This window comes from Lissotriton helveticus, chromosome 4_1, assembly GCF_964261635.1.
Source record: "Lissotriton helveticus chromosome 4_1, aLisHel1.1, whole genome shotgun sequence".
Taxonomy (NCBI): domain Eukaryota; kingdom Metazoa; phylum Chordata; class Amphibia; order Caudata; family Salamandridae; genus Lissotriton; species Lissotriton helveticus.
In genome coordinates, this window is record NC_136063.1 from 1,734,518,401 (window position 1) to 1,734,535,234 (window position 16,834).

The window sequence follows — 16,834 nt, forward strand, 5'->3', positions numbered from 1 at the left end:
TACTCAAGTCGCATTCCAGTACATCATTATTTTGCACACCATGCCACATCAGTTTCAATCCAGCCACTAGCAAATCAGTCTTGACTGTGCTCCAATGGGAACAGTCTGGCATGAATTGCAAGGTCAGGTCCTCCTTGAACCAGAACACAAGCAACCCAGGACTGGTTTCATCCGTATTAGCTGGGTATGTCTTAGTTCCAGTGGCACAGTGTGCACAGAATCCACGTCTGGGCATTTCCATCCCACATAGGATGTCAGACTGAAGCATACAAAAAAGCCATGGATGCAATGCTTGAATCAATATCAGCCACTGGTAATTACTTGGAGCCTCATCCTAGTTCATCAGTACTTTGCAGACCATGCCACCTTAATTTGGACCCTGCCATATACAAATCAGTCTTGGCCTTGCTCCAGTGGGAAAAGACCAGCCTGAACTGCTCGGCCGTGTCCTCCATGAACCAGAAAAAGGGCAAAACTGGTCCTGGGTTGCTTGTGATATAGATCACGGACGACCTGGCTTGGCAGTTTGGGATAGACTGTTCCCATTGGAGCTGGAGCAAAACTGATTTGGAGATGGCTTGGCCCAACCTGATCTGCGATGGTGGGCAAAAAACGATGGATTGGGATGCGGCCTGAGCGATTGCCAGTGGCTGAAAAAATGTAAGTATTCCATCCATCACCTTGTTTTTGAAGCCCAAAATACATATGCGAGATGGAATTTTAAATATTAGCTATGGGCTACAGCTCTACTATGCCATCCAGTAGTGTGACCAGGCAACCATGACTGCAGGCCCACCACTGTAGTCAGAGTGCTGCAGTATAAATCCTGCAGCACAACCTGTCAAAGATAACACTTTTTGATTGGAGAAAATGTTCCTTTTAAATTTTAATATGTCACCCCAATGTAGGCCTTGTAGTCTACAAGGCAGAGTACATGGTATTTAAAAGTAGGACATTGAAAAAATTGTAAAGTTAACATGGCCTCATAGTGACCAGCACTCAAAACCAATTTTCACTATAGCAAGGCTGACTGGCCTATAGTGAAACATCGAGAAGAGGGATTAAATACTAATTCTGCTATCTCTGGATTGAGTCAGCTAGAAATATGATTAAAACACTCTTTGTAAAATGTATAAAAAGCCCCACTTAATGGTAAAGTCAGATTTGTAATAAATATTAAGGAAAAGTAACTCTTAGAAACGCACAATTTTCTTGCCTTCAGCTCCTGTAGGCTAACTTGCATGCACTCCAGATGAAGGCCAGTGAGTGCTTAGTCCTTTTGCGGTGTGAAAACTGTGCTCAATGCAGGGACAATGGTTTGGGTATTGGAGGTGTTTTCTCTTACCCAGGCAGGAAGGTTGCACAAGAACTTAACTGGCTTCAAAGAAGCCTTCCCTGACACAAGAAAATGTTAGGTAACACCTGGACAGGCCCCAGCTTTTGTCGTTCCTCTAAGGCAATTACCAATCCCACGGGGAGGAAAACTGTCCCTATGGCTGGTTTTGATCATTACCCTGGCCACACCTCTGGGTGTGGCCAGGGTAATGATCAATACCCTTTTCCTTGGTCACTTCAAACCGGCCATAGGGACACCTCTGGGTGTGCACACAGGTAAATGGCTTCCCCATCTTGGATTTTAGGACTTAGGGGCACTGTAGGATTGTTGTCAGTAGAGCAAACAGAAACTGCTGCAAAAGTGGGTAGAGTTACTTCTTGGAAAACTTAGCCCATTGGTTGTTGGGGTGGCAGGAATAAATATGGCATCCCAAGGTACCCACTTTAGAGCCTTTCTTTGCACCTGCAGAAGGGCTAGAATAGGACTGGACCTACTGTGTGTGGCCCAAGAGGAGCCATACAGGACTGGACCTGCTCACTCATGTACCCAGGGCAAGGAAAAAGCCTGTAAGGGTCAGTTGGCTGGCCTCCTGGTTGGCTACAGGGCTATCAAAACTTCAAGAGGCCTTTCCTGAGGTTCTCAGCTGACCAGTATGAACTGGCCATGACCTGGACCCTTCTGGTGTGAATCCTGATTCCTGAGTGCTGTTTGTAAGGTCATAAGACCCTTGGCTGCATCTAACTGCACTTCTTCTACCACTTCTGATAACCGGGGACTAGAAAATGTTTTGACTTCTAAACTTCCAGAGGACGTGGAAAAATCACCCCAGCTTATCTGACTCATTGTTGTAGTGGTACCTTACCCAACCCCTATCTGACTTCGGGAAGACTTCCTCGGATACCCCCTGCTGCTATGCACTGCTGAAGGATTTTGACTTCCAGAAAAAAAGACCAAGTCCAAAGGTTAAACCTCTGACCTGGTGGAACCTAGTTGGTGTATCTGGCCTGTATTCCATCACAGTTGGCCGGAAAACACTATCATTGGACCTTTGTGCTTTTTGGTGCTATTTCCCCTTAAATCTTAAAAAAATCATGTCTTGTTACCCTTATAGGATTTTTGTAGTTTGGGGTCATTTTGTTCATTACATTTTGCTCTATTTATATAAATTGGTGAGGGATTTTAAGTGTTTTGTGTTTTTGACTTTTTATTTGTTTAGTTACTTCTAAATGCTTTACACATTTTCCCTAAGTTAAACCTATCTGCTCTGTGCCATAGCTACCAGGAGTTGAGCTCAGGTTTAATTTACCGAAACTTTTAACTGCACCTAACAGAATAGTTCAATTATTACTTGTGGTGGACCTCAATTCACCCTTAGTAAACCACTCTCTCACATCAGGCCTACTGCCTTTCTAATAACATTTAAAAATAAACAGGCCGAAGCTATGGTATCTGGCATACTATTTCCCTGCACACCAATCAAATCTATTGCTGTTTTCATGGGCTTATCACCATAACGAAGATAAACAGATGTTTTTAGATCATGGTTTTAGCTTTATATGCTGTTTGTTTTTACTGTAATGATTTTAATTAATTGAGCAGTTCATAAAATACACCAATACTTTACTGAGTGTAAGCTTCCTACAAGGCAACCATCTGGCATAAAGTTATAAAATTGCAAATATATACAGAAGTACAGTTGGCAAAGCAAAATACTGTCTCTCCTAGCAGGGTTTAACAAGGATTCTCATAGTGCAAATCTTCAATCTCCATGGTTTGTCAGTAGGAGTACTCAACACTAAAATCCTTTCCAACTAAGGTCATTTGTGAGATTTCATTTAACAAAGAACCTGTAGGCTTTAATACTGAGCAATAACAATCCACCCCAAATGCCTATAGACTTTATCATATCATTCTCACAATCAATATGTCAGGCCTATCTCCTTTATTGTAACTTTTCATAAAAAGCAATGACGCCTATAACCTTTTTCATTGGCTTGTCACCGTAACCAACTCAAGGATACTGTACTGAGTTTAACATTTCCCCAAGGCAACCATATAGCATACAGTCATAGAAGTAGAAATATATACAAAGTTACAGCTGGCAAAGCAAACTACTATCTCTGCTAAGCGAGCTTAACAACGATTACTTTGGTGCATATCTTTTATGTTTATGGTTCTCCGGGTGAATCAGCAACACCAGAACCCTTGTCTATTATGGTAATCTGTGAAATTCCATGTAACAAAATACCTTCCTACAGGCTTTAGCACATTGTAACAACTATGCAATCTTAAAAGCCTATTGTCTTTAACACAGGCTATGAAATCTGGCATGACATGTCTCAATGAACTAATGAAGCCATTACCCTTTACCATTAGCTTTACACCCTACCTTACCCAGCACCGGCTTATTCAAATGTACATAAACTGGCAACCATTATGGATACAGTTATAAAATTACAAACATGTAGAAAAGTAAAGCTTGCAAAACAATATACAACCATTCTCATCAAGGCCTAACAAGAATCATTAGGAGGAAACCCCCCACGGTTTGTCAAAGTGGGTGGCAAGTGCCCAAACCCGAGCCAATATGGTAATCTGTGAAATGGCACACAGCAAAATACTTGCACAAGGCCTGTAATAATGTGATAGCAACCAACAATTTAAGGCTTATTGGGTTTAACAAATGTTTTTCACAATTAATAACCTAGACTAACTGCCTTTGTCATAATGTTTCATACTAAGCAGACTATATCTATGGCAACAGACATAACGTTTCCAGGTGCACCAATCAGGCCTATAGTTTATCACCATAACCAACTCAGGCCTACAGTTTTCAACGTAACCTTTTACACATGGCAACCATCAGGCCCACAGTTGTAAAATTAGGTAGGTATACAAATTTACAGTTGGTTAAGCAACATACTCTCTCTCCTAAGAGGGCCTAAGAAAGGTTCTCACAGAGCAAACCTTCTATATTCACAGTTTGCCTTTATGGAAGCAAACAAATTCTGCGCAATCAAATCCTCTACTCTGAGGAGCCAACAAGTGGGTGGACCCTAATCCTCTTTCGCAGTAGAACTCTGAAAGCTCCTTTTTGTTGATCACATAAGGTCAAGTGACAGTTTCAATGTCAAGCAAGACCTAAAAATCCATGTAGACTAGTATCGTCCTGGGCACCCCATAATGCTCGCAAACACAAAACTGTGCTCTGAAGTCTAAAGTTAATGATTTGGTATGGGGAGGGGGCCAGAACTCATGGCTGCTCTCCTCCATCTGTGCTACTGCTAGAGAAAAGCAAACACCATAAATAACCCAGTTATCTAAGACACTTTAACTGCATTGCAGTGTCATGTGTGTGCTCCTGAAAATTCAAGCTCAGGCTGCTATAATGCTCTTGGCTCATTCAGCTGGATAAATCAACAAAATAGTTACAGCTGCATCGAGGAGCACTTTTTTGTGCAGGAGCATACAACTTATGCCCAATCAAAAGATGCATTGCTGACTACCAATATGTGGGCGGAGATAAGCACCTCTCTGTAGTACTCCTGAAAGCTCTTTTTTAGCCTAATCACATTACCTCTGGGGACAACTGTACTGTCAAGACAGACCTAAAAAGGATCTACCACAAAATATTGGTCTGCGGGTTGATGACTTTTAGGGGATTTGGTGTGCAGAACAGGGTCACTGAATCGAAAAGGTGTTAAGATTAATAAGCCAATCATGAGATCACTTAAGAGGTAGTGGTCAGTCTTGTACAGTGTGGCTAATCACCTGTGAGGGTATCCAGACACGGAGGACCCTGCTGCTAGGGAGGGATCAATTAAACACCCAGGTCTTGAGTCCTTTCCTAAATTCCAACAGAGAAGATGAGGTCCAGAGGTGAAGGAGGAGGTTGTTCAAGGCCTTCACAGTGAGGTAGTAGAAGGAGTGTCCTCCACTGTTAATTCAGCGGATGCCAGGAGTGTTAGGGAGGGAGGCAGAGTGCAGGTGTCTGGAGGGATTGTTGGAAGTTTAGGCGGTGGTTGATGATGGTGGTCCTTGGTTGTGAAGGGCTTTGTAGGTATAGATCAACGTCTTGAATTGACATCTATCCTGAATAGGAAGTCAGTAGAGCATTCTCAGGTGGAGGGTGATGTGGGTTCGCTTTGGGAGGTCGAGGATGATTCTGGCTTGTGAATTTAGACGCTAAACATCCTGTTATTCTGGGCAAATCATTTAGGACTAGATGTAGGTAATTGCAAATTACCGATTCGAAAATACCGAATTTTACCGATTCGGTATTTTCGAAACGGTAATTGCCATGTAGATAAAAATTCTGTAAAAATTACCGAATACTGAATCGGTATTTACCGATTCGGTAATTGCCATTCATTCCTATGGGCCTAGAGCCCCATAGGAATGAATGTCAATTACCGATTCGGGAAAATAGGGAAAAAGACAAGGGTGGCAGGGTGGCACTTTGACACCCTGTTGCACCCCTGATTAGTGCTGGTGTGTACATGTGGCACACATTCATGCCCTAAGGGCATGTATGTCTGTCACATGGCACAGGGGTAAATGCACATATTTGCATTTACATAGGAATTCGTTATTTACCACCAACTAATAGTTGGTGGTAAATAACAAATCCTTTGAGCCCAGAAGCACTGTTTGAAGTGCTTCCTACATTTCATTTACCGATTCGGTAAATACCGAATTGGTAAATGATGATTCGGTAAATACCGAATCGGTAAATACCGATTCGTTATTTACCGAATTGGTAAAATAGCCTCCTACATAGGAAAAGGCTTTTACCGGTCGATAACGGCCGATTTCGGCCATTACTGACCGGTAAAAGCCTACCTACATCTGCCCTTAATCTCTGTGACTAACAAAATGAATGTGTCCATCTGTACCACAAGTGGTGCTCATGCAAAGTGCTCTGATACCTTTGGGTCGATTTTGCACTATATAAAACTCCCCCCCAAAAAAACAAAAATTCTGTGTGGTCTACAATCTTTTAAGGAAGTGCGAGAAGATGGGTTTGAGTGTGTGTTCTGCAATGCGTTTGGGGTCAGTGACTAACTGGGTGAGGTCAATGTTGTTTATGCTTCTGAGGAGGTTGGTGGTGTTGTGACGTTCGTCGAAGTGAAAGTTGAGGTCTCCGAGGAAGATGTAGCGTTTGGAGTCAGTGGCGAGCGGGGCAATGAATTCAGGGATGGTGTCACAGAAGCTGCAGCAAGGGTGCTTGTGATGGTGGTTTTGCCGTCAGTTTGGAGTTGGAAGTTGAGGTGTTCCATGATCGGGGTGGTATCATCTGTGGTGGTAGTGCAGTGGATGGTTTCTTTATGACTAATGGTGATTCTACCTCCATGTTTGTTGATCCTGTCTTGAGCTATCGTATAGCAGTCGGGCATTGCTGAGACGATGTTGAATGCGTATGCGGGGTTGAGCCAGGTCTCAGTGAGGAAGATGAGGTTGGGGTAAGGGAGGAGATGGTGTCCCAGATCTCGATTGCATGCTTGCAGAGTGACCATGCGCTGAGCAGGATGCAATGGAGATGTTCTGAAGTGGTCGTGTTCGGATGGAGGTCATCACGTGTGTGGGTGCTCTGGTGTTGCAGGAGAAAAGGCAGGGCCAGTAAGGAAAAGGTCCACTGAACTTGGAGAGGTGCAGCGGCAGTTGTTATTGATGAGTTTGGGGTCCAGAGCTTGGCAGGGTTCCTGGTGCTGGGTGTGGTCAAGGCGCAGACGGGAACAGGCAGGCTTGCCTTTAGCGCACTGGCGGCATGCCTTCTGCTCGCATGTCCAATAAGTAGATCCTTGCTTAAGGGAGGTGTGCTAGGATGAAGTGGGGGGGCTGAATGAGTACAGGGGTCTTCTTGACTGCCAAGGATCTCCTTCCAGCTCGTCTGAGGGAACTTCTGTGTGCTTCACCAGGTCCAATTTCAGCCTTGGGGAAATCAGTCAGGAAAAAGAGACCTTAATAATCAGTTCTTCTTTCACTATGTAGAGATCTCGTCATCACACCTTGTGTCTTTCTCACATGGGGCTTGACCTGAGGTAATTTATTACTGACATATGTCTTTGTAATTCTTAGGCTTGAGGCATGAAATATGCATAGGTTCACGGTTTTGCAGTAAGGTAGGGTCTCAGCACATGTACCAGTGATCCCTTTTCTTTCCCGTGTTTGTGATAATCATACCAGGTGCTCCTACAAACCCACTTAATAGCCTGGTAAATAGCCCAAGAAACCACGCAGCAAAAACCCAGCTGCAGCACTTGCCTGAGGCAGTGACTCAGATTAAGGTATCACAGTGATCTCGTCCAGCTCGCTTTCCCCAGGGCCCTCCTGCCATCCTCCTCCTCTGCCAATGCTTCCCTCGTCTCCGGCGGCTGTTGAACAGTCTTCATAACAGCCTTCACGGCGTCTGGTATCAACTGTTGTTCTATGGTCATCTCGCTCTCCCAACTCCTCTTCCAGTTGTCTTGGTTCGGCGTCTGCACTGTTCGGTGCTCTTTTCCTCCGCATTCTCCTTTCCTCACACACCATAGGCTCCTGATCTTGGCCTAGTAATGGCCATGCATGGCTTCTGAGGAGTGGTGAGTATAACAACAAGAACACTGACCTGTGGTCTATTCATGCCCCCGGTGTCCCCTCCGGAGCTGCTTGCTTTTTCTACCTTGGATTCCCGATCACAATGCATCCCAACCAGGCATGGCTGATCTGGCCATGCAGACACACGAGTCCTGGACAAGAAATCTGCATTCACCTGTTGACTCCAAGGGAGATGTAGAGTCTGGAACGAGAAAGGTTGAAGAGCTAAGAACCTCTGATGCACCTTTATGTTAGTATCTATGTTGCGGGACAACTGAACCAGGGGTGCATTATCAGTCAATAGGGGTAAAGGACAGCCTAACAAGTAATATTAAAGGTCCTCCATACCCCACTTGATGGCTAGCACTCATTTTCTATAGTGGGATAATGCACCTCCAAAGGGTAAAAGTTTACGCTGATATATACCACTGGGCGGAGCTGACCTGTTTTGTCTGGCTGGGAGAGTACAGCCCCTAGTCCATTGTTCAAGGCATCTGTCTATAACACATCCTATCAATCTCAAAAAGGACCTGACTCCTTTTTTATCCTTTGGGGTGGTAACTCTCTTATGGTCTTAACTTTATCTTCTTGGAGACTGATTTTACCCTCCTGTATGTGGTACCCCAGGTATTTGATGGAATTGGTGGTGAGAATAAATTTGTCGGCGTTTGCGGTAAGACCGGGTTCCCGAAGTGTCCTGAGGACTGCTTTAAGATGGGTCAAGTGGGAATCCCAAGATGGACTGTAGATGACAATCAAAATATGCTGCTGCATATCCGTGGTGAGGTCGCAAAAGGATGTCCATTAATCTTTGGAGGGTGGCAGACGCCCCATGCAGTCCAAAAGGAAGAACCATGAATTGGTATATCCCTGAGGGTGTGGAAAATGACGTCATTTTTCTAGAGGTTGGGGTCAATACCCTTTCATAAGGTCCAGTGTGGTAAGGTAGGTGGAAGAACCCAGACTTTCTATGAGCTTGTCTAGGTCCTCTACCCGGGGCATAGTGTACAGATCAAATTTTAATACACTGTTTAATTGGTGGGAGTCTATGCAAAACCTTATGGTGCCATTGAGTTTTGGAACAAGCACTGCTGGGGAACATCAGGGGCTATTAAATGGTTCAATGATTCCTCCACTGCCTGTCGCTTGGATTCAGGGATCCTATAGAGACCTAACCGGACCACATGGTAACCCTCTGGGATTTTGTTATGTCAAGACCTTCTTCCAGCTCATCTGAGGGAACTTCTATGTGCTTCACGAGGTCCAATCTCACCCTCGGGGAAATAAGACAGTAAAAAAAGACCTTAATAATCGGTTATTTTTTCACTATGTAGAGAACCCGTTACCACACAGTGTGTCTTTCTCGAATGGGGCTTGGCCTGAGGTAATTTATTACTGACATCTGTCTTTGTAATTCTTAGTACCAGGCTTGAGGCATGAAACGTTGATGGGGTTGGGGTATTCCCATGGAGTAGGGTATCAGCACAGTTCTCCCTTTCCCTCTCTGCCTGAAGCTGTGACTCAGCCTTAGAGTCACAGCGGTCTCTTCCTGCTCACCTTTCTTTGGTGCTCTCCTGCCGTCCTCCTCTTCTGCTAATTCTTCTCTAATCTCCGACAGCTGTTGAATGGCCTTCACCTCGCCCGTGTTTCTTCTTGCTCTACATTCATCTCGCTCCTTCCCAGTCGTCTTAGTTTGGCATCTGCGCTCACGCTGTTCTGTGCTCCTTCCTCTAAGTCCTCCTCTCCTTGCACACCATAGGCTCCTGGTCTTGGCCTATTAACGATCATGCATGGCTTCTGAAGCATGACGGTATAACAACTAGAATGCTGGCCTGCGCTCTATCATGCCCTGGAGTGCCCTCCGGAGCTGCTTGCTATTCCTACCTCGGATTCCTGATCAAAAAGAGAAATAAAGGCTGAAAGAAACTAAATAAGTTAGACAAAATAAAACAAAGATGAGTCAAACAAAGATGAGCACAGGCAAACAGCTCAGCAACCAGACAAACAACGGGGAAAAAAAGCAGAAAGGTGAGTGGGTGGAAAAACCTCCGACATTACAACAGGGGAAAAAAAGGCAGCACAAAACTAAACAAGTTGGATAAAAAAAACATAGGTGTGTCTAACAAAGAGGAGCCCAGCCAAAGAACTCAGCAAACAGAGAGGCAGCGCAGCAGCAAGGGGGAGATGTCACGAAGGACTTACTCTTGAAGGATGAGAACCGGTGGTAAAGACGAGCTACACATTATTTAGGACACCTTGCAACTGAAAAATGGCACAGTTCTCAGCAGTAGTCCTGATTCTCAGAGAAAGTTCTAAATCTGCATCCAATGATTTACCACAACTTATATATGGTGTACATATGTGACTTTCAGAAATTCACAAAAGTTCAAAGAAGTATGCATAGAACCTTACCCCAGTTGCAGTTTTCCAGGTGTACCACTGCAAAAAGTTTGCGACTTGCATTTTCCCTAAGAAGGCACAGGTGTCTATCTGATCATGCAAAAATCTTCAGAGCAAATGTTTATTTTTCTTTTCATTAAGTAACCCTTTCCTGATAGCCTACCAATTTGAAGAGGGGAGAAGGTGGGATTTTTATCTGCTTCCGACAATGGAAATTAAATTGGGCCTTCCACTTGTCACAAGTAAAGTTCTGACATTTTCCAAGGTGGGAAACAGTCACAGAAGAATGTGTGGATACCCAAGGTTCTGAGTATGCACAAACTCACAGGGCATTCCAGCCCTTGCATGCTCACTCCACACTGACTCCTCAACCTTGTCAGGTTTACTCACAAGAAGATCCTGTCGTGCAAAACCAGCTTTTGTGAATATAATAGTGGCTTATGCATCTAAAATGGGCTGTATATATATGTGTATGACAAACTCATATATGCAAATAGCTTTGTGGGCTCAGTCCTTCTATGAAGAACTCAGAGAGCTGCTGGTGTATGTAAAGTGATTTTAAGCTTGACAGCCCTAAAAATGTATATTAATGAAACTACTTAAAGAAAACACCAAGAAGCCACTTTAAAAACCTCTCAGGTTGAGTATCTCATAATCAGTGAAGTTTGTGATCATGTAATCCCTACTAGACCATATAACAACACAACACTTAAAGCTGGTAAAACCATTACTCAGCACCAGGTACAAACCACCTCTAACATAGGTATGTTGGTGTTCCATGTAAAGCTAGATCACGTAGTCCTGTCACAGCTTAGAGCAATGTCATTACACATATTGACAGAGCACGGGTGTGTGTAAGAAGTAAGAGTAATCTTTCAGGCATAATAGAGGAACACCTTTTGGCTGGTGAAAAATGAGAACTATCTTCACTGCAAGAAAATCTGTTAGATATCAAATTGAGAAGTATTCAGAACACTTGATAAAAGGTGACACTTCTCAACTCCCCTACGTTCTCAGGCATTCTACTTGTCAAATAAAGAGGAAAACCTTTTGAAAACTTCAAACTTGAAAGAACCTATAAAAACATCAATATAGGAGGTTATACTTCACAGCTGTCTCTGTAGACAGACGCAAAGGAATTGTGGACAAGCACAAGCACTACTCAAGCGCTCCGCAGATAAGAACCAGACCAAACGTTGGCGGCGCCATGCTGCAGGGATGCTGCACATGTACAGAACTTTGCGCAGGAAACCAGGACCTCTGTAGACAGCGGTGTACTAATCTATCACCTCAGTATCCAAAAATACCAAAACTGACTAGCAATAGTGTCGCATTCGTTCTCTGACAAACAGCGAAGCTACCAATGATTAGACAAACCAGAACACAACACCGCCGACTCTATCAGGAATCGCGGGAGCAAGACAACTCTTTCGCTCACTCACTCATACTTGTCCAAAATGAGAGTATTCAAAGTCACAGTATTGTTTAAAATTATTATTTTAACTAACACGCTCTATGGTACAGTACACATGCCATTACTAGCAGCAAAATGCATAAACAACAATATTGTCAGCATTGTCACAAATCCATAGAATACAAACGGGGTATCATTTTATAAAGACAGTGGAAAAGGGCTAACGTGCCCAACCACCCTCCCCGTGTTAGGATATAGTTTATTATAAAAAAGAAGACCTCTGGGCTTTGTCAGCAGACCCCCTACCGCAAGGCCTAGATGAAAGGTTTACATCTCAGGACAAGCACAACTCTTCTCTCTGGAAAGGTCTTCTCCAAGTGTGTGAACAACATGCTTAGCTTGCAATATTAAAGCATATGATTTTTAGTAGTGCAGCTTAGTGTCATGTTATGTCTAGGTGCAAGGGACTGACCAGAACAAAATAACAAGGGGCATTGTTGATCGACTTTGTACATCGTGTGCAGACTAAACCTCAGAGCACAGCAGAGAACGCAAAAGGTATACAGTTCTCATGTGAAAAGGGCACAAACAGAGTATTGCAAAATAAACGCATGTAGGGTTGTGCGCAAAAGCAGCCTCATGGCGGCGAAGCTCATGCTAACTTAGTAATGTCGACAATGAACCCACCATCCATACTACACCACAGCGTCTTGACCTAACTTCGATTGGAGTGAATAAATAAATCACTTAATTAAAACACTTATATAAATACACAATGTTGAGAATTTGTTTTGTCCTTAAACAGGATAAAACCATATGTAAACATTTAGAGCCAGATGCAGGTGAGGGACATTTACAGATTCTAAAATACCGAATTTTACAAATTCGGTATTTTAGAATCGGTAAATGCTATGTAGGGAAAAATTCGGTAAGTATTACTGAATCGTTAAGATTCGGTATTTACCGAATCGGTAGTTACCGATTCAGTATTCCTCATTCATTCCTATGGGTCTGGAGGCCCATAGGAATGAATGGGAATTACCGAATCGGTATTTAGGGGGAAAACATTGAAGGGTGGCAGGGTGTCACTTTGACACCCTGTTGCACCCCTTAATTGTGCATGGGTGCACATGTGGCACATATTTATGTCTGCCACATGGCACTGTTATTAAATGCAAAAAATTGCTTTTTTTAGGGTGTTCTTGTAGTTGGTGGTAAATAACGAATCCTTACAGGTGAAAAGCACTCACTTGAGTGCTTCCTACATTTCAGATTCGGTAATTTACTGAATCGGTATTTAAGAATTCGGTAATTTACTGAATTCTTAAATACCGATTCGGTAAATTACCGTATCTGAAATGTAGCCACCTACATCCCAAATGCCTAATACCGGTCGGTAACGGCCGAAATTCGGTAATTTCGGCCATTACCGACCGGTATTAGGGTTCCTACATCTGGCCCTTAATATCTAGGCCTCAATTGCAGAAGCCCACAAAATGTATGTTCAGATTTTGTTAGTCTTAAGAAAGCCCTTCTAGGAAAACAATTAATTTTTCAAACTTTGGTGGATCTTTTAGGAGCGCCATAGAAAACCTGGAGAAGGGTAAAAGGAAACTTAATAGGAGGAGAGGGGCACTCCCTGTAGATTATTAGGTAGCCTGTAGAAATAAGGTGCATTTGTATACTACCTCTTGCATAGCACACCACTCTTCTCTTATTCATCTCTATTTCGGTGTCCTAACGGATTCCGTGCTATGACACCTCCCTTTTTTCTATGTGTACAAATCCAATTGCTTACGTCATTACTTCCTCAAATGTTACCAAGCTAGTTCTCCATGCAGGTGGCATGTAGAGAAAGGAGCTAATGGGGAAACTGGACGATCATTGTAACAAGTAGCGTCTCTTATCCCTGGAACCACAGCAAACAGATACTACTGTTATGTAAATGGATGCCATGAAATTCTATTTTAGGTTTTAACCTTTATGTGATAGTGAAGGATGGAGCACAGTCAAGGATTACCCTTGAAGGCTGAAGTGGAGCAGATTGCTCAAGTAGATTCAATAGTTGGACTGGTCTTTGATAAGGTAAGATGTCTATCCATCACAAGGTTGACCTGCCCAATCATTTCTGAAACATTGGAGTAAGCAGAGTCTATCCCAATTTCCAGTGAAAGTTTTGTAAATCAGAATAAAACATGCAACAACCTTGCTACAACAGCTTGAAAAGGATTAGGGTAGAAGGGTGAACAGCACAGGAGAATGCAGGGTAAAGCAGGGAGAGGCATCGTTCTCAATACTTATGCTATATATCAGGGTAACCATCCTTCTTGGGATTTTGATATTATGAGAGACATCCAAAAATATTAGAATGTCCCCCCCACCTTCTTATAGTTTGTTTTTCACTTTATTGTATTAAAATCATGTATTAATTTGTGCGTCCTTCCCTTATCTATCTACTTTGATATCTCTATATGACGTATGTTCACTTCTGCACTTAACACTCAGATATTTCGTATGATCCCTAGCAAAATTTTTGCTTTTAATCTTTTGTCTTCAATGATTGCATGATTCTACCTACTTGAATTGGATTCCCGATTCTGTCCCTTCTTTCGACACTTTTAAAAAAAATTATTTTGAAAAAAAATACCTTTTTTCTTGTAGATCTCTTTTTTTTCAACCCAGTAGAATTCTTGCCATTAGGGGTTTCCCATCTTCTATAGTTTCTCAAAAGATCTAATTTATCCACGGTATAATATATTTTTTGTACATCTCCATTATTTGCTGTTTCAGGTATGTCCTGGATGATGAGTATACTAGCTCCTTGGGTACCAAGTTTCCAGTCCGTTGGTCCCCGCCTGAAGTCCTTATGTACAGTAAATTCAGCAGCAAATCAGATGTCTGGTCTTTTGGTGAGTTGAAACAATAAGGTACCGCATATTGTACAGGCTCATCCCTGTCTTTTGCATTGTCTATCTGCACGGCCCATTGGCTTATGAATTCATCAGCGGGTTATGCTTGAACCATCAGAAAGTAGCCAGTGTTTTTGCTCATAATTAGTCTGGAACCGTTTGATGAATTTGCACGAAATGTTGCAAAGAAGCACCTAAGCATTAAGGATCGAGCATACATTTTTACGCAGCTAAAAAATATAGGGGGATTTCAAAATTGCCTTTTCCATTGAAAGTGGTATATTTTTGTTGAGCCACAGCACAAAACAACTGATTAATGAACTGCAAATTTGGAATGATGGCAGCAACCTTTTTTGGCTGTGTAATCTGTCTTTTAACACAGTGGCCAATGTGCGCATTATTAGAGAAACATCACCAAAAAATGAGATTTGGGATACCAAATTTGCATCTAAACTGCCCATCTCACTCCGTGATACTGTGTCGCAACAATGAGTAAAACAGTTACACGTACATTAAATCTCTGGTTAGAACCTTCTACTTTGCACTGGCCAATCCCAGCGGGATGTGGGTGCACTGTGTAGAAACACGCCTGTCTTTACACTGACAGCAAATAGATGTGGGAACGGTGCTTTTGGTTGAAGCTTTTGTGACACCATTGGGGATATCACTGCCGATGTCTTATGCAATGCCACCAGTAATCCTTTCACCTGTGATATACTTTCTGTTGCCATCAAGATAAGAAGGAAATAACGTGGGTGGGAGCATGCACAAACACACACACACACAGACATACAGATACATATACAAGTCCTCAGACATTAACTGGTGTTGAAAACTCCGCAGACTAAAATAAACTTGCAATTCTTTTGACTATATAAAAACGGCTTTGATTAAAAAAACATTTAGTAGTACTGCCACTTTCCAGCTGTGTGTACTTTCAGCACTAGTGACATCACAGTATCTCTAGTAGTTCGACATACTTAGGAAATATATCAACTTAATGCACCATTCCATTCGGTAGGATTAGACGTTTCAACCCTAGTAGTAGGATGCTTCTTCTGCGTTAGGTTCCTGTCACTTATTACTGGTTTCTGTTCTTGGGTGCGCACTCAACCACACTTGCATAAGGTGCTGTAAGTCACTTCCTCCACAGAAGGCAGCAGGTAGCCATAGTTAAGCCAAAAGGAAGACTCTTGCTAATAGGGCTTATGCTGCTGAAGGCTTTCCAAGCATCCTGGAGGAGCAAAAACAAAAGACAGAAGGGTTCATGTGTAGGATAAATGGATGGTCTCACTCTCCAATGGGACTTAGGCCACCAGAGCAAACATGCAATAGCACATTTGAATTCACCATTAGGAACTTAAAAAGAATTCCATATATAATAATGTTCTGCTTATCAGAAGAGCATGTTTTTTTCTCCTCTGTAATTTTTTACCACTTGAATTCTAAAATGACATAATACTGTCATATAGAACCTTAAATGTGTGCTAGGACCTTTGAAGTGCTTTTCTTATATTGGAATGTTTCATGGATAAAAGATGTTTGCTGCTTGTTAATATGTTTACTATGTTTTTTGTTTACTAATTATCAACAGTTAAATATAACATTTATGAAAATCTGCTATCTTTTTGTTCTGAAATTTATTGATTTCCTTAGGTGGAACAATTTTGATTATTGCGCCATCATAAGAATGACAAAATAACGACCTACAGACTTCCACCTTGTTTCATAAATCAGGAAGTGGATCAGTCTGGGCATTGACCTTTTCTCCTTAGACAACATCATCAGGATATATTCATTCATAGGACGATCTCTTCTTGACACCGGTCAGAGTTACAGTAGAAAGGGTTGGAGCCCAGACCTTCCTCTAGCTGTTTACCGGCTCCTAAAAGCACTTACAGATGGGGGTCAGAGCTGTATGTACAGAAACAATAATTTCTTATTGGCCATCCTCACTGGGACTGACTGGCCCAGCGAGGGGTAGCTGAACTCAGTTCGACTTGTGTAGAAAGTGTTTGGTAAAATAGTCTTTCGAGACGTTTGTGCAGAGTTATCCATGATGCTGCATGAACGGATGTAGCCATTGCGCCTCACAGGGTTCTGAGATACTGGGAAAGGTAAGCAGCTATAGTATGATCAGGCAATGAAGCTGATATACACAATAACAGAAGCATAATAATGGGAAAAAATGATTGCATT

The 16,834-nt window shown here is 42.6% G+C and overlaps 1 protein-coding gene across 1 annotated transcript in view; it reads left to right on the plus strand.

Moving 5' to 3' along the window:
* The window catches only part of BTK (Bruton tyrosine kinase), a 531,602-nt gene that overhangs the window by 454,193 nt on the left and 60,575 nt on the right, over nt 1-16,834 (plus strand). The window contains exon 17 of the mRNA XM_078685905.1: nt 14,517-14,635. Coding sequence (XP_078542031.1) covers nt 14,517-14,635 — 119 coding nt within the window. The remainder of the gene's footprint in view (nt 1-14,516; nt 14,636-16,834) is intronic.